General features: G+C 51.6%; 7 protein-coding genes across 7 annotated transcripts; 4 read left to right on the top strand and 3 right to left on the bottom strand.

The window, feature by feature from the left end:
- Positions 1 to 158: 158 nt before the first annotated feature.
- Positions 159 to 3,406, top strand: N7500_010634 (mRNA transport regulator MTR10; the record flags this gene model as incomplete). The annotated part of the gene is made up of 6 exons (XM_056681772.1): positions 159 to 344; positions 401 to 493; positions 516 to 812; positions 864 to 954; positions 1,028 to 3,268; positions 3,318 to 3,406. The coding sequence occupies exons 1-6, from the start codon at positions 219 to 221 to the stop codon at positions 3,404 to 3,406; spliced, it is 2,937 nt and encodes a 978-aa protein (XP_056527181.1). The 5' UTR covers positions 159 to 218.
- A 621-nt stretch (positions 3,407 to 4,027) lies between these two features.
- On the top strand, positions 4,028 to 6,355 carry N7500_010633 (putative C2H2 finger domain protein; the record flags this gene model as incomplete). The annotated part of the gene is made up of 1 exon (XM_056681771.1): positions 4,028 to 6,355. One exon carries the CDS (start codon positions 4,028 to 4,030, stop codon positions 6,353 to 6,355), a length of 2,328 nt encoding a protein of 775 aa, XP_056527180.1.
- Positions 6,356 to 6,565: 210 nt separating this feature from the next.
- On the top strand, positions 6,566 to 7,384 carry N7500_010632 (uncharacterized protein; the record flags this gene model as incomplete). The annotated part of the gene is made up of 5 exons (XM_056681770.1): positions 6,566 to 6,568; positions 6,736 to 6,889; positions 6,983 to 7,123; positions 7,188 to 7,280; positions 7,356 to 7,384. 5 exons carry the CDS (start codon positions 6,566 to 6,568, stop codon positions 7,382 to 7,384), a joined length of 420 nt encoding a protein of 139 aa, XP_056527179.1.
- Positions 7,385 to 7,573: 189 nt separating this feature from the next.
- Positions 7,574 to 8,098, bottom strand: N7500_010631 (uncharacterized protein; the record flags this gene model as incomplete). Its single annotated transcript, XM_056681769.1, has 1 exon — positions 7,574 to 8,098. The coding sequence occupies one exon, from the start codon at positions 8,096 to 8,098 to the stop codon at positions 7,574 to 7,576; it is 525 nt and encodes a 174-aa protein (XP_056527178.1).
- Positions 8,099 to 8,646: 548 nt separating this feature from the next.
- On the bottom strand, positions 8,647 to 11,079 carry N7500_010630 (M3 family metallopeptidase; the record flags this gene model as incomplete). Its single annotated transcript, XM_056681768.1, has 2 exons — positions 8,647 to 8,839; positions 8,906 to 11,079. The coding sequence occupies 2 exons, from the start codon at positions 11,077 to 11,079 to the stop codon at positions 8,647 to 8,649; spliced, it is 2,367 nt and encodes a 788-aa protein (XP_056527177.1).
- Positions 11,080 to 11,687: 608 nt separating this feature from the next.
- On the bottom strand, positions 11,688 to 13,113 carry N7500_010629 (stearoyl-CoA 9-desaturase sdeA; the record flags this gene model as incomplete). The annotated part of the gene is made up of 2 exons (XM_056681767.1): positions 11,688 to 12,817; positions 12,876 to 13,113. The coding sequence occupies 2 exons, from the start codon at positions 13,111 to 13,113 to the stop codon at positions 11,688 to 11,690; spliced, it is 1,368 nt and encodes a 455-aa protein (XP_056527176.1).
- A 1,835-nt stretch (positions 13,114 to 14,948) lies between these two features.
- N7500_010628 (nucleobase:cation symporter-2 family protein) lies at positions 14,949 to 16,835 on the top strand (the record flags this gene model as incomplete). The annotated part of the gene is made up of 4 exons (XM_056681766.1): positions 14,949 to 15,040; positions 15,091 to 15,257; positions 15,307 to 15,486; positions 15,544 to 16,835. The coding sequence occupies 4 exons, from the start codon at positions 14,949 to 14,951 to the stop codon at positions 16,833 to 16,835; spliced, it is 1,731 nt and encodes a 576-aa protein (XP_056527175.1).
- Positions 16,836 to 17,047: the final 212 nt, after the last annotated feature.

Below are 17,047 nucleotides of genomic sequence, written 5' to 3'. Positions count from 1 at the left end.
GGTTATGTCAAAAGTGATAGCTGTCACACGGGAGACGAGGCGAAGAAAGCTCTGGCGGGCCTGGCAGTCGTCCCGTGATTTGATTACCGTAATACGGTTATCTTGTCACGGCCACCCCATCCCACCATCAACTCCCCCTCTTCGAATACATTCGCCTCGTCAGATGCTGATAAATTTTTGATACATTGCTGAGCCTTGATTAATCTATCTAGTTCAACATGGCCAGCAAGGAAGCCGGGCAGGCATTCGCCCCGGTCCTGGCGGCCGTCGCGACAATGCAAGGAAATGTGTCTCGGACTGAGAAGACTCAGGCCCATGAATTCCTTGAGAAGTTCCAGAAATCGGTACGATGCTTTAGCTTGGAATTTATTGGGATTGTTCGCTGATATTCTGTCTATAGATTGAGGCCTGGACCACAACCCATGCTCTATTACAGTCCCCCGATGTGCCAGTTGAAGCCAAACTATTCGCCGCGACCACACTGAAAGGAAAAGTAAGGGTATTCTAGCCCAGAGATCTTCGCCGTTTCTAATTGCGCAGATTATCTTCGATCTCGATCAACTCCCCCGGACTCAGTATTGGCTCTGCGAGACTCGGTTCTCAACCTATTAGCTGCATTTGCGCCAGGCCCGCGCCCGATTCAGACCCAGCTATGTGTGTGCCTGGCTAGTCTGGCAATTCAGATGGTCACATGGAAGGATGTGCTGGCGACTGTCGGAGCAGCGCTAGGAAGCAGTGCAGGGGATTGTGTGCTGGAGTTCCTCAAGATCTTACCCGAGGAAGTCACTGAGGGTCGCAAAATCAATCTTAGTGTATGTGTCTGTATTGGCGTCCACAAAGGTCCAAGCTAACATCTACCAAAGGAAGACGAATTGTTTGAAAGAACCAAAGAGCTGCTAGAAGACAACGCGGAGCAGGTCATGCAGTTGATGATCCAATACGCTCAGTCGTCGCGTACGTTTCCAACGACCCCGTTCCATTTTCTTCACAAATTACATATGCAAGACTTACAACTGACCAAAACCAGCTGCCGCCGCAATCAACCCCCGTCTCCTTGACTGCATTACTTCGTGGTTACGTGAAATACCCGCCGCCAAGGTTGTTGAGTCACCTCTCATGGACGTCATCTTCAAAGCGTTGGACAACGATGTATCTTTTGAGGCTGGCGTTGACTGTGTTTGCACTCTTTACCGCGATACAAAGGATGTGGACGAGTCGTTTCCTGTCATTCAAGCCCTTTATCCCCGATTGATGGCACTGCGCCCAAAAATTGCCGAAACAGCTGAGGCTGAAGACCTGGAGGCTTTCAAGGGGGTCACACGAATCTTCGCGGAAGCCGGTGAAGCCTGGGTTGTCCTCATTGCACGTCTACCGGGTGAGTTCCAGGGCCTCGTTGAGGCGCTTCTCGAATGTTGCGCGCGGGATTGGGAGCGCGACGCAGTGTCTCTGACTTTCATTTTCTGGTACGAACTGAAACAATATATTACTCTGGACCGTTACACCGACGCCCGAGTTGCCTTCCAGCCTATCTTTGCCCAATTGGTCGACATCATGGTGAAGCACCTCGAGTTTCCTAGTCCCGAAGACGGTGAGACCGAAGATTTGTTTTCTGGAGACCGCGAGCAAGAGGAAAAATTCCGTCAATTCCGCCATGCAATGGGCGATGTCCTCAAGGACTGCTGTGCCGTTGTGGGCGTGAATGATTGTCTTGCCAAAATTTACCAACTGATCCAGCAATGGGTTGCCAAGTATGCAGCCCAGGCAAGCAACGAACATGTTCCTCATTGGCAGGAATTGGAGGCCCCTCTTTTCGGTCTCCGCGCAATGGGCCGCATGGTCGACCCCGAAGAAAGCACCATTCTTGGACAATTGATTCCTCTGATCGTTCAGATTCCGGACCAGGAGAAAGTGCGGTTCCAGGCTATCATGGCGCTAGCACGCTACACTGAATGGACAGCTAATCACCCCGAAACATTGGAGGCCCAACTTAACTATGTGATTTCCGGTTTCCACCATGCCTCTCAAGAAGTTGTGCAGGCCTCTGCTCTTGCCTTCAAATTTTTGGGAACTGACTGCCAGAAGCTGCTTGGTGGACATATCACGCAGCTCCATGCCTTTTTCGAGTCGGTCCTTGACAAACTCAAGCCCACCAGTCAGGAAGAAGTCACTGAAGGTGTTGCCGCAGTGGTTTCTGTGCAGCCCCATGATAAGATTTATGATTCATACAAAATGTTCTGCGACCCAATCATGGCTCGCATTATGAACCTTGCGAATAATGCGCAGACTGAAGAAGGCCAGCGAGCCGTGGCCGACCATCTACAACTGATCACTATCTTTGTGCAAGTGGTGACTCCGATTCTTGCACCGGGAGAAGAAAACCCTGCCGTCAAATACTGCAGCGAGGTTCTACCCATCATGGCCACGATTGTCATGAACTTTACGTCTTCTACGCCTATTCTCGAGCGAGTGTGCCGATGCTGGCGATACATGATCATCTCTTATCGCACTGGAATGATCCCTCTTTTGCCGACTCTGGCCCAGAGTATCGCGAATGGATTCCAGGCCTCGCGCGAGGGCTGCTTCCTTTGGGCTACGGATGCGGTGGTGCGTGAATTCTCCGATGGTGCCGAGTACGTCGACCAGGCCACCAGCGATGCCGTTTTCCAGTTCTATGAGCAGCAGGCCATTGCTTTCCTGCGGATCTTGAATGACCTCCCCCCACAAAATCTGCCAGATGTGATTGAAGACTTTTTCCGTCTCTCCTCGAACGCCGTTCGATACTATCCCAAGAAGTATATCACCTCATCCCTTGCCGTCCCCATCTTTTCCGCTGCACTTAGTGCTCTCACTCTTCAACAACTCGACCCTCTCATCGCTACGCTTCATTATTACCGGGATCTGTTCAGCTTTGCATTTGATAAGCCTATGGTCTCCCAGTTTACCAGCCCGGAAGGCCAGCCTTATGTCACCCCGCCTGAGGTTCGTGAGGCCGTTAAGGCGTTGATCATCTCGCAAGGCCAGCCTTTGGCTCAGCGTGTGTTGACGGGCATGATGTTTACCTTCCCAGCCGACTGCTTCGCAGATGCGTCGGGAGTATTGATGACGATGTTCGAACTGCTTCCCCAGGAAACCGGGGCATGGTTGCAGAACACACTGCAGATGCTGCCGGCTGGCACCATGAAGCACGGCGAAGCCGAGCGATTGCTAAAGAATGTCTCTGACAAAGTACAGTCAGGAGACACCCGCAAAATCCGTGTTCTCCTCCAAGGTTCGTGCCTCTTCTCCTTATTCTTTATTGCCTCAACTCACCCACTTAGATTTTACCAACTCGTATCGCCGCCGCAATGTAGCCCCACGTGATGGCCTTGGCCGCCTGGAGGCGACCCGATTCCGATTCAGCGGATGAGGATATCACTAGAAATTTGTTCAGTGCTGAACAGCACTAAAAAAAATACCAGACACCCACGGAAGCATTGCACACAACCAGGCGTCAATTCTGAATTGACCATGTGGTACGATACATGATGGGATGGCATGAACTCGGTGTGATGATTAATGACCTGCTGGTACGCCGGCACTGACCAGAACCTTTCTGGCTTTGACATTGCTGCCCTTCAGGTATTGTAGCTCGACCTGTATCTAGGTATTCAATAGTCACGACTCATTTCTGCATTTAGATGCGTCTTTTGGCGCACTTTCTGTATATGGTCATTTGATTACGAGTAATGAATCTATTGAGCATCAATAATTCATTGATATATGTTATTGTTTAGGTATGTAGGATAGCATGTGCAAACAAAAAATCGTATATACTATATAGAGCGCGTACAGGTATAGTCCTGTTAGTATACGCGATATACCCGGACAGCCTCAGGTCATCTCCACCCCACTGAGATCTCCGCACTTCTTCCCCCGGACAACTCTGAGTCTCTGCACTTTCTTTGACTCATCTCTCCTTTGTGACCCCCTTCGTTTAAAGTCAACCTATTCTTCCGATCCCGGTGATCATCGTGCCATGGCATGAAAAATGGAGATCGACGGTCAACCCTCGAAGAGACGGCGACGCAGTCGCAAAGTTCTCTCCGATCGCAAGTTTGAATGCACCTTCGAAGGTTGCGGTAAGAGCTATTCGCGCGCCGAACACCTGAGTCGCCATGCGCTCAATCATGCCCCGAAGCAAATCTATCGCTGCGACTTTCCCAACTGTTTCCGATCCTTCGTGCGACAGGACCTCTGTACTCGCCATCGTGAACGTCACACCACCAGCGGTTCCCAGCTCCAGAAACGAGATCACTTCACCGAAAATGACACGAAAACTTCCCCGCCTTCCTCCCCTGCTATCACCGCGCCGGAATACTTTGTTGGCTCCGAGGAGCCCAAACCTCCCGTGACAACATACCCCCTCACCACCGGAGTGAATAGCAATGGGATATCAGTGGATCAATACTCGGATTTCCCGGCAGTGCTGGACCAACCTGACAATCTCATCGACCTCGACTCCATGTCCTACCCGATCTTTGGCGGGGAAACCTATAACCGATCACCATTCGCCATGGCAGACGATTTTGCAGCGTGGCTATTCAGCGAGCCACTCACACCGTTGGGCTATGGAATGGTACCACTTGTTCAGAATCAGTTCTACGGGAACGAGCCTGCATATAGCAACAGCAACTTTTGCTCGGTCATTCCACAGCATCCGATGAGCGTGACGAGTATTCTGGACTCGGGAGCGCCGCCGGCTATTATATCTGAAGGAAAGCGCCAAGAGCTGTTGCACTTGATGTCCACTCGATTCAATGAATCGGCGTATGCGATGGGAGCTAAACGCAAAGACGCGCTGATGGACGGGGATTTAAATAATGATCGCCATGTCTTGAGCTTGCGCATGGTGCAGACATACATTGGATCCTATTGGTACCATTTCCATGCACAGCTTCCAATTTTACATCAGCCGACGTTCAGCGCTGATCGTACTCCGAATCTATTATTACTAGCGATCATGGCGATTGGCGCCGCAACATTGGATAAGATCCATGGCCACTCTGCTACCGAAGCAGCGGCTGAATTGGCCAGCTTCATTGCCTGGCATCTGCGTTGGGAAATCTTCATGGATGCGGACTTTCGGCCGCCAGCTAGGCTCTGGGTGTTCCAATCTCTGTTATTACTTGAAGTGTATGAGAAGCTCTTTTCTACACGCGCATTGCATGAACGCGCACACATCCATCACGACACAACACTCACGCTTATGCGCCGAGGTAGCTCGCTCATTGCTAATTCTTCATTCGCCACCCCGGAAGCCAAGGAAGAAGACGAGTCATGGGCAACCTGGATTAAGACCGAAGCCACTCGGCGCGTGGCATTCGCCGCTTTTGTGTTGGACTCAACGCATGCTACTATGTTCGGCCATTCGGCCAAAATGGTGGCCCACGAACTGCGGCTGCCATTGCCCTGTGACGAGGCGCTGTGGGCTGCAACCAGCGCTGCCGAGGTCGCTCGCGTGCAATCCAGTCTGCAGTCGCACGGTGTGCGGCCAATTATGTTCCTCGATGCCCTGAAGCGCACACTCAATGGCCAGCCCGTCCGGACAAACGCATTTGGGCGAATTATTATCATGTCGGGCTTGCTGAGCGTCTGCTGGCACCTCAACCAGCGAGACCTGCAGATTAGCTCGCTCGGTGTGGGTCAGACTCTCGGTGGACGAGATAAGTGGCGGACAGCACTTCTCCGGGCATTTGATAACTGGCGCCGCGACTTTGACGAAGCCCTGGGTCCCTCGACCACATCCGAGACGCGCAATGTGCTGCATGGGCTGGCCCATATGGGCTCCCATGTTGATATAGCCGATCTACAGATCTTTGCAGGCGCTGGTCGGTTAATGGGTCGGTCCATCACAGCGCGTGACTACAGCGCTGCACGAGAAAAGACCGAGAAATGGGCGACCAAGGCTTCGGCGCGGGATGCCACATTCTACGCGCTCAAGTTCCTATGCACCTGTTTCTTAGACCCGAATACAAATCCTGGGGAGTATGCTGCACGCGATGATTACCTGTTAAACCGGCCATGGGTGATGTACTTCGCAGCGCTGGTGGTATGGACCTATGGGTTTGCGCTGGATGGGCCCTTGCGTCCACCCCCTATTCTCCTCACGGTAGCCGACCGAGAGCGCGACATGCAGGGGTTCTTACATCGCGTGGGTGAAATCCAGGAACCCCACGAATTGGAGACTATGCGCGGGCGCAATGGATGTCTCGGTCTGTTAATGATTCTCCGAGACTCCTTTGCCAAACCGCGATGGGAGTTGTTGGGAGAAGCGGCGCAGCTGCTGGACAGCTGCATCGTCAAGCTGCAGTCGTAGCATGTATGATGTGTTTATATATACCAATGATTATGTTTGTATGATTTTTTGTCCGACACTCTGAGATATGGCACTATAGAAGTATATAAATACCGTGGCGTTGCCCTAACAACCATCGCCGATCCCACATCAAGTTCCCCCCCGACTTCCACCTCCTAATCTGCATTCTTGTTTCCAATCTCCAATCTCCAATTCGAAAATCCAACCAAAATGGTGAGTCCTCAAATTCCTCAATGTTGATATCCTTCCTATTCAAGCGGTCCAACCGTACCCCCTTCCCGCCTATGTAACCACGGAATCTCGCCCCCGATCTCACCTCTACAACTGTGTCATCAGTACATTGTCAACTCACTTTCATCATGGCTAATATACACGATCAGGCCTCTACAAACTACAAGGAAGCGTTCTCGCTCTTCGATCGTCGTGGTACCGGTCGTGTCGCTGGTGACCTCCTCGGTGACTTGCTCCGCGCTTGCGGTCAGAACCCCACGCTGGCTGAGATCAGTGACTTGGAGAAGTCTGTCGGTGGTGACTGTATGTTTTGATGTTTTTCCTAAGTTGATGGATGCGCTTGCATCTATTCATGAAATTAGGAGAATACCTGGCTAATTCCATCCCCCTGTTTAGTTGACTTCGACTCCTTCCTGAAAGTCCTCAACCGTCCTGGTGGTTTCCGTGAGCCCGGTGAGCCTGAGGAGTACTGTCGTGGATTCCAAGTCTTTGATAAGGATATGACTGGGTTTATTGGTGTTGGACAGCTGCGCTACAGTATGTGTTGCCTCGGGAATTTGGATGCGCGTGGAAGAATATCGCTGACTGGTGGCACTTGCAGTTCTCACAAATCTTGGCGAGAAGATGTCTGATGAAGAAGTCGATGAGCTGCTCAAGGCTGTTGATACTAGCTCCGGCGAGATTAACTACACGGGTATGTTTGTCTGTGGGAGTCTGGAGTGGACTATATGGTTAATCACATCTGCTAACTCTCTCTCTCTCTCTCCAGATCTGGTCCGTACTATCCTCGCCAACTGATACCCCGATATGATTAACGTTCGATATGGAAATGGCTGCGGCTTGAGGGATTGAAATTCGGCGCGATGGAACCTTCGTCTTGTATGTTTTTATCAAATACACTGTATTATTTTGGTCTGGGGTATCACCTTAGAATGTAGGTCTACATCTACATCTGTGTCTGCTCTGTACCTGCGTATATTGTAAATTTTAAACAGCCCACTCCCTCCATTCCCTCTCGCCAACCCCATCACCCCCCAACTTCTCCGTCTCCACAATAGCCCCAGGAAGAATATAAGCAGCCGGTGGCCGCGCATCTTCATCTTGCTTCTCTACTCCCCGATCCCCAGTAGACGCCCAATGCATCCGATCTAGGTAATATCCCACAACAACTTTGCATCGCCCACACCTCAAAAGAATCCTCTTTTCGATCCCGTCTTCGCGCCGGATAATAGTCGCCCGTCGATCCGGAATCGTAGTGGCCAGTAGCAGCGTCGTGTGGTTAGAGGCGTGTCTTGCTTTGCGCGACGTTTCTGTTGCCTTGGCTTCTTCTTCGAGTTCGGCTTCTACATCCCCGTCTGTTGAGCTCTTGCGTTCGAGTGGCAGGATCAATGCTTTATCTTTGCCTTCACCACCACGTCGCGGGAGTGTGCTTATATTGCGTGTTGTTGCTAGTAGGAGATGGTTGCAGAAGCGGCAGTGTTGGGTTTGGATTGGGAGGCGTTGGTCGGACATTTTGGGGTTGGGTGACGTTGTGTCGCAGTTGATTGTTCACCGGTGCTCTTGTGATAGCAGGAGCGGAGAAGGTGAAGCTGGTGCGCACAGGTAACTTGATTGCTGTCGATGATATGAGTCGAAAGCTGGGGTCTTGGTCAGTTTTTTGAGCGAATTTGGGTGGGAATTGTCTTTCTGCTAGAGTTGACCCGGTATATACTCACAGGCAATGAAACGTGTTTAATCAGAGACTCTTGTACGGAACACTGTCTTCTATGTCACAGTTGTGAAATAAGACAGCCAAGAAAAAGAGAGCTGTTGCGGAGAATTGCAGAACAGAAAGGCGGTGTGCTTATCAGTATATCAACCGCGTAAATTCCCGAGGTCTTCAACTTCGAGTTTCGATGTTGTTAGCTACAACACAGCTATTTCAAGTTGAAGAGTTATTAACAAGCTATTCGAAATTCATAAATGGAAAACATGCATTCGTGTAGCTCTGATATAGTTTAATAAAGATATATTGTAAAGCCAGTTATAAGCTCCGACACCTGTAAATGCTGCGCACCACTTTATGCCAGTCCTAGGTCCTTATAGAATGCATCGGTCTGGGGTTCACGGCCCAAGAACTCCGTCAGAGTCTTCATTTCATCTTGGCTACCACCCTTCTCCAGAACCTGGTAGCGGTAGCGACGACCAGCAGCCTTGTTCATGGGGTCGTCCTTGAAGACGGTGTAGAACATGTCGGTGGAGTAGACTTGGGAGCTGCAAAGAAGAATGAGTATTTGAAAATATGAGACCGGCCCACATTGAATCAACTTATGAACTTACCTCAGGTATCCGTAGTATCCAGCGTCGTAACCTCCGATCAGATGTCCGAAAGTTGCCTCGCCGTGACCCCACTCGCTGCCAGCGCCCAATGCCTCCGGTCCGTCCATCTGGGTAATCTCCTGGCGGAGACGGTTGTATGTCGCAGACAGAGGAAGAGCCTCAATGTCGGCGTGGGTCTTGGGCTCGTGCACGGTCATGTCGAAGATGCCGAAGTGCAGCTGGCGCAGGTTGAACAGGGAGTCGTTGACGTGCTTGGTACGGATCAGGTTCTCAATCACATCGTCGGGGATGCGCTCTGATGGCTGGCTGGTTGCTTTCTCGCCTTGCTGGGCCTCCTGCCAGCTTGCAAGGTACTCCGGGGAGAGCGTTGAGTAGTGTCGGCTCAGAGAGCGCAGCTGGGAGGGTGTCCAGCACCAGTTTTCCAGCATCTGGCTGGGTGCCTCGACAAAGTCGCGCACTGTGTTGGTGCCGTGGAAGCGGGAGTAGATAGTCCGGGACACAAGATCGTGGATACCGTGACCGAGTTCGTGGAAGAGGGTGACAACCTCGTCGTGCTTCAGCAGACTAGGCTTCTTTGGTTGGGGCTTGGTGAAGTTGCACACCAACGCGGTGGCAGGGAATCGGCGGTTGCCATCCTTGTCAACGAAGCCGGGCTGCAGGTTGAAGTTGGCTGCGTGGCCATACTTGCCCTCGCGAGGGAACAGGTCCAGGTACAAGTATCCGACGAACCCACTGCCCTCACCCTCATCGTTCCACACAGTGTACACTTGAACATCCTCGTGCCAGACAATGTCATTGCCCTGGCCGGTGGGGGCAATGGCAGCCCGGTCCTCGCCAACGATCTCAACAAACTCCAGACCGAAGAGCTCCTCGAAGATCTTCAGCATACCCTCAATTGTTGTCTGCAAGGGGAACCACTCAGCAATCAGCTGTTGATCCAGCGAGTAGTCCTTCTCGAGCATAAGACGGTCATAGAACCGGTGGTCCCACAGGTAGTAGCGGCCATCGGCCTTGGGGTCTGTGGCGTTCTTCAGGTCCAGCAACTTTTGTGTCTCCTTCTTACCGCCAGCGGTCAGTCTGTCCCGAAGATCACCCAAAAACTTGTTGACGGTCTCGGGCGTCTTGGCCATCTTGTCCTCGATACGGAAGGCGGCGTGGTTGGGGTAGCCGATCAGACGGGCTGCCTCGTCACGGAGTATAATAGATTCTCGGAAGAGTGGCACATTCTGGTTGCACTTGTTCTCGTTGGCGATCATAACCTGTCGGCGGATATCGGGGTCAATGGCGTATTTCATGGTAGGGAAGAGGTCGGGGTACTTGAACGAGAGCCAAAGCTTGCCGGCGTTCTCGCCCTCACCCTTCTTCAAGCCGTCCAGAACGTCCTTAGGCACACCAGCCAGCTCTTCGGGGGTAAACCAGATGCCGCCGTTCTCCTCGTTCAAGTTCTTCTGGAATTCGATGCTCAGCTGGCTCAGCCTCTTCTTGATCTCCTTGAAGCGGAGCCGCTGAGGGCCGGCGGGCAGGCCAAGGCCATTGCGGACGAAGTCCTTATGTTCCTTCTCCAACAGACGACGTGACTCGGGGTCTAGAGACTCGTTGCGGCGCAGTACGGCATCGACCAGAGCAAAGACATCCTCACGCATGACTGCCTCAATAAAGAACTCATCCATCAGCTCTTCGGCCTTGGACGAGGCATCGCGCAGCTTCGAGTCGGTTGACACAGCCTGGTAGAATCCCAGGATGTGGGACTCTAGTCCCATCTCATTGTCATCTTGGGCGAGGGGACGAATAACATTGGCAAAGGTTGCGTTGTCGGGTTTAATCTCCGCCACCACCTTGTCTTGGATGGCACGCGAGCTCTTGATCAAGCGTTCGGCATCAGCCACCACTGATTGCGGAGTGGCTGTAAAGACAGGCGGGGCCTGGGGTGGCGTCCGGAGGTGAGCGGGGGCCATGCTGGAGGTCGTCAAGAGTCGTCTTGGTACGTTGGTACGTAAGTGGCCCAGCACAGATGAGAGGCGGGCGGGGATACGGAGGAAGGGCGCCACGATGAGAATGGCTAAGAGAACAATGACAAGGTGGACACGAGAGGTTAAAGTAATGATGGGCGGTATTCGACGTGTGAGGGGGAAAGAGGAAGAGAAGAAGTTGTCAGGTGATCTGAAGCTGCCCATGATCCGCGGGGACAGATATCTACACAGTCTTGGCAGTTGTTATAAGTGAAAAGAAACATACATTCACAACCACTATTAGGATACTTGTAGCATTAGCTCACTTTATGTATATGTTGTAGATGGCTACAACACAGTTTTCTTTGCAAGGCCAGATGATCTGTCATATGTTATAGCCTATAGATCATTTCCGATAGTTAGCCTTACTAGTAATCCCATGCAAGTGGAGAAAACATATTCCCAGGTATTGGCCTAAAGCCAAGGGTTCATTGAACTGCAAAATTACAGTGACAAAGACAGCTATGTATGTACGTCCATGGGGTAATGACAAATTGACAATGGCATTGAAAGGATTGACACGTGAAGGCCAAGCGCCCCGCAATATGCATTTTCCTTTCAGCTCGAACTGAACCTCATGCCTCGACACTACACGAGACCAAGGCTACGAAAAATTCAAGTCCGAAGTATATATCCGTATAAGGATGAAAATTCGTTTCTAATTCATGATTATCTATGAAGTGCGTCACAGGTCGCTTTTGATGAAACAAAGAAAGAAAAAAACGCCGACACCGACCAACCCACAAATGCAAAATATGTCATGATAATTCACTTTAAGCTGCATCTGCAGTGGGGATCGGCTCGGGGATCTTAGTGACCTGTTGACCGGCCCGGATAATCCGCTGGCCTGTCTCATCACGCACATACTCAGAGTTCTCCTTCTGAGCGCGCTTCCAGATCTCAACCTCACCACCGCCACGGATGACTCCGACACGCATGGTGGAAAGCAGGTTGTGAGCACCGTTGGAGTGGTAGTAAACACCACCGTTGAACATGGCGGTTGCGTCCTTGCCAAGGCCGGACTTGATCATGGCCTTGCCACCGGGGTGGTCCTTGATGAAGTCGGTCACATCGTGAACAACACCGGCGATGGAGATCAGACCACGACCGTTCTTGGCCTGCTCGACATAGTCGTCCCACTCCATAACGGGAAGCTGGTCGAGGGGAGTACCCCAGTCAAGCTTGGCGCGCTTCTGATCGATCTTCTTCTGCAACTGCTGGACGCGGCCCTTCTCGATCTCATTGGAGCGGAACTGCTTCAAGTCGTAGGCGAGGCCAAGCTGCTTCCAAGACCAGATGGTCCACTTGGTGGGGTCGTACTGGTGCCACTCAATGGCGTTGCGGTAGTCCGAGGGGAACTCGTGGTGGAAGTTGTGGTATCCCTCGCCGAGAGTGACCAGGGCGGTGATGATGTGATCACGGGGTGAGTTACGGTCGTCGAAGGGCTGTTCGCCGAGCCAGTGGGCCAGCGAGTTCACGCAGAAGGTAGCCTGTTGGACGAAGAAGATGCGCAGAATACCCGCGTACACAAATCCGCCGTACCAGTCACCCCAGCCGAGACCGGCAACGAGCATGGGAACGATGAGGCCCATGGTGAGCACGACCTTGATATAGTTGCGGTGTTGCCAGACAACGACGGGATCTTCGTTCAAATCGGTGATGTCGGTGCGACCAATACGCTTGGGATTCTGCTTCATGACCATCCATCCCAGGTGAGAGTACAGCAAACCCTTACGGACTGAGTAAGGGTCCTTGTCAGTGTCGGTGTAACGGTGGTGAGCGCGGTGGTCACGAGCCCACCAGCGGATGGAACCCTCGACAGCACCGCCGCCGACGAGAGCGAGCCAGATACGCAGAGGCAAAGTGGCGGAATACGAGCAGTGAGCCCAGAGACGATGGTATCCTGAATCATTGAGTCAGCTCATTTGTCCGGGGGTTGAGTTCAATTCAGCATGACTTACCCGCTGTGATTCCCAGTCCAGTGAAGAAGTAGTAAATGACTGCCCAGATGGCGGTCTTCAACTGCAGAGGCACCCAGAAAGCCTGGATGCAACCGGAGATGGGAACGCCGATGATGAAGGCAACGTTCAGCCAGTTGACATGCTTGTACCAGTTGTGGCGGTTCATCTGAGTATCGGCAATGTGCACCTTCTTGGTGTCAGCCGCCCGAGGGCGTGAAGCATCGGGCTTGGACGACATAATGTGATGGTGGAAGAAGGTTGGAAATTCAATGCCGGAGAATCAAAGGGTTTTTTATACTTGGGCCCACTTGGGACCAACGTTGGGGAGCCGGGGCACTGATCGCCAACGCAGATGGGGTAAATAGGGCTCAAAGACGAATCAAATGAAAGCAAATATCGAGCGTCACAAGATCCCGAGGCGAAAAAGAAGCGAAGAAGAACAGAATTGGCCTTATAAGCTTGTGCAAGTAGACTTTTGCGCTTCCCTTTGATCGGGAGTGGCGTGCCTCATCGCTTTCTGGCGAATGTTGGGTCCAGTCAGCCCCAACGCTTTGGTGCCTCAGGCAGTCAACCACCAATCAGCGTTCGATGGCAAATATGCTTAGGTCATCCCCTATTCCAGCCTTGGGGTTCCACGAGTGGAGGTTCGAGGGATAGGACAAACCTCGGGATTTCTACGGAGTAGGGATTATTCTGTTGGATCCAATCACCTTTCAAAGGGAAGGAAATGGACATGCTGTACAGGGAGTGGTCAACACACCCTTAGCGTTCCTTACAGGATGCATTTCCCGATCAATGATGGGCCGAGGCCTGGGCCCCTTCTCTCAATGGTCGAGAAAACTGGACATTGTCCATCCAAATGAAGTCATCCGCGCAAAGTACGGTTTACTTCAATGGAATATGCGAGATGTTGGGCGAATTTGATCGAATTACGCAATATTTCCAAGTGTGAAGTGAATCCTTGCATCTAGAATCGGACCGAGTATCTCTTTTTCGACATCCGTCACATACGCTCGACACTTAAGCAGCTCATCATTCACCTGCAGAATGTGTGCCCAAGAAGGAACAAATGACCAGGACGGTGACCATCGAATCTGGATTGAATCAACAAGCGAGACTGATACGTCATTGACATTGAGATCAAGAGATCAATACCATTGAGTGACAATTGAGTGACAATTGCGTGACAACGGAGTGCCGACTGAGTGCCCGTGGGGATACACTTTTCTAGAACGCGGGATTTCCGAGGCTTCCAAAGTATAGTTCCCGCTTCATCAGCCAACGTGGAGATATGCGGACCAGAACAAGCACAATCACAACATCTGATTCTAGATGATTGTCACGAATATTTCACGAATATTTCACGAATATTTCCCCTGGGCAGTATCTTGCAGTCTGATAAGGATGAATCTTGACGCGGAGTGAACCTTACGGTCGGAGTCTTCCACCTCCCTGTCCACGGCACTCTCCGACTGTCGAATCTCAGATAAACCTCCAGATAGCGGGAACCATTCGACGGGTGGGGAGCCTATAAGCTCTCGGGACATATGGAGTACGGGGTACAGAGTATAGAGTATAGAGTATAGAATATAGAGTATAGAGTATAGCATACGGAGTACATATACATACTTCGTACCTAGGAGATTGCCGGTATACTCCCCAACAAGCTGTTCTCCATTGACTCCACGATCCACATACACATCTCTGACACTGAACACAACAGGGAGTTGGAACACGAACCCTTATCTCTTCTCCACTTCAGATCTTCCCCATTGGCCACCTGTGGACGCTCTGAATGTCAGATAACGCGGGGACCCTAACTACATCAAGCTAAGCGGCCACGTTATGCAATGCTCTTGCTAATTGCCCCCATTTACTCTTGCTAATGGCCTGGCTATTTGTCTGATAACAAAATCATTCACTAGGCTATCACCAAGTGGAGACTTTGCCTTTTTTTTTTTTTTTAGTCATCTGTGCATTTTATCTCGATTTTTTAGAGTTACCGAATATCGGGGTGTAGTTTTCTTTATAAACCGAGACGTCCTTGGAATTGATTTCATTATATCATTCAAGATGGACGGCCCAGACCAAATCGGCCCCGATTATACGCCTCAACGCACATTTGCCGACAAAGTGCGATATGCCGTGAAGACTTTCACCACGCGGTATGAGCTTCAATGACCCGATGTAATGAACCGTGACTCACAAGCAACAGAGAAGGTCTAGTCGGTGATTACGACTATGCATACCTCTTTATCCCACGACTACCGTTCACAAAGCGAGCCCGCAAATCGGCCCCGTTCTTCGGTCTCGATGATCGCGTTCCAGTCGTTCTCGCATTGATTCTGGGCTTACAACATGCGCTGGCAATGTTAGCTGGTGGTGAGTACCTTGTACACCCACAAGCAAGTCCCAAATCTAAGAAGATCAGTGATTTCACCACCCATTTTGCTCGGCGGCTCAGGCGGTGCCAATTTCGGGGATGAGCTCTACCAATACATGGTGTCGACTTCATTGATCGTCTCCGGCCTGCTGAGTGCTATCCAAATGTTCCGCCTCCAAATTAAGGGAACCAAATACTTTATCGGAACTGGATTACTATCAGTCGTGGGTAAGAACTTCCCGTCTGCAAGAAAACCCCGCTTTGGATACTAATCGGTTCACACAGGTACATCTTTCTCAACCATCACAGTCGCCCAAGGCGCCTTTTCCCAAATGTATAAATCGGGCTACTGTCCCACCCTCGAAGATGGAACGCGACTCCCTTGTCCAAAAGGCTATGGTGCCCTCCTCGGTACCTCATGTCTCTGCTCCCTCCTCGAAATCGGCATGTCTTTTCTGAGCAGCAAGATCCTCGCCCGCGTCTTCCCTCCACTCGTCACCGGACCGACAGTTCTCTTGATCGGTGCTTCGCTCATCAAGTCCGCCATGCAGGATTGGGCCGGTGGCGCATCCTGTGGGTTTGACCCGTCCGCCCGTGCAATGTGCCCTAACGCCAATGCCCCGCACCCACTGCCCTGGGGAAGCCCTGAGTTCATTGGACTGGGATTCCTGGTCTTTGTGACAATCATCGTCTGCGAGCGGTGGGGTCCTCCGATCCTGAAGAGTTGCTCCGTCATTGTTGGTCTCTTGGTTGGCTCGATCGTCGCGGCCGCGTGCAACTACTTTGATAATTCCGGTATCACTGCTGCACCAGTGGCTTCTTTCCCTTGGGTCCACACCTTCCCGCTGTCGGTGTACCCCCCGCTCATCCTGCCGTTGCTTGCGCTATACATCGTTATCATGATGGAGTCAATTGGTGATATTACGGCGACCTGTGATGTCTCCCGCCTCCAGGTCGAGGGTGGTACCTTCGATTCCCGCATCCAAGGTGGGGTCTTGGGTAACGGTATCACCTGTCTCTTGGCCGGATTGATGACCATTAGTCCCATGTCCGTCTTTGCGCAGAACAACGGTGTGATTGCGCTGACAAAATGCGCTAACCGCAACGCTGGCTACTGCTGCTGCTTCTTCCTGGTTATCATGGGTATTTTCTCCAAGTTCGCCGCTGCGTTGGTTGCAATCCCCAGCCCCGTCCTTGGTGGTATGACTGCTTTCCTCTTTAGCTCGGTGGCAGTGAGTGGTCTGCGCATCATCGGGAGTGTCGAACCCACTCGTCGCAACCGGTTCATCTTGACAGCTAGTTTCTCCATTGGAATGGGTGTCACACTCCTGCCGGAATGGTTCAGCTACTTCTTCACCTACAAGGGTGACAACCATGCCCTCGAAGGCCTGATCAATGCTGTCGATCTGGTCATGGAGAATGGGTTTGCGATCTGTGCGCTTCTCGGCATCTTCCTCAACCTCTTCATTCCCGACGAGCCTGATGATGTTCCTGCCATCTTTGAGTCGACCGAGTCGGATGATGGCCGTGTACAAATCAACACTCCCGAGCAGTCGGAGCCTATTAAGACTGCTTGATCTTGGGCCTTGTATAGTTCTGTCATATGTGGAGTTTGTGTGGGGCTAGCTTTGCCCTTAGCGTTGTTTTTTAATACCTATATTGCAATATTATGGTGATATTCCCTGATCATTTTTACACTCTACAAACGAGGTCCAGCTCTTTCGGTGGATCACACAAGGAACGCCTTAAACAGTAATAACAGCGGACAAACCCTGCTTCCATTTCGGCT

This window comes from Penicillium coprophilum, assembly GCF_028826855.1.
Source record: "Penicillium coprophilum strain IBT 35676 chromosome Unknown utg000007l_segment0_segment0, whole genome shotgun sequence".
Classification (NCBI taxonomy): domain Eukaryota; kingdom Fungi; phylum Ascomycota; class Eurotiomycetes; order Eurotiales; family Aspergillaceae; genus Penicillium; species Penicillium coprophilum.
Note: the sequence above shows the minus strand (reverse complement) of the source record. Positions and strands in the feature narration are given on the sequence as shown.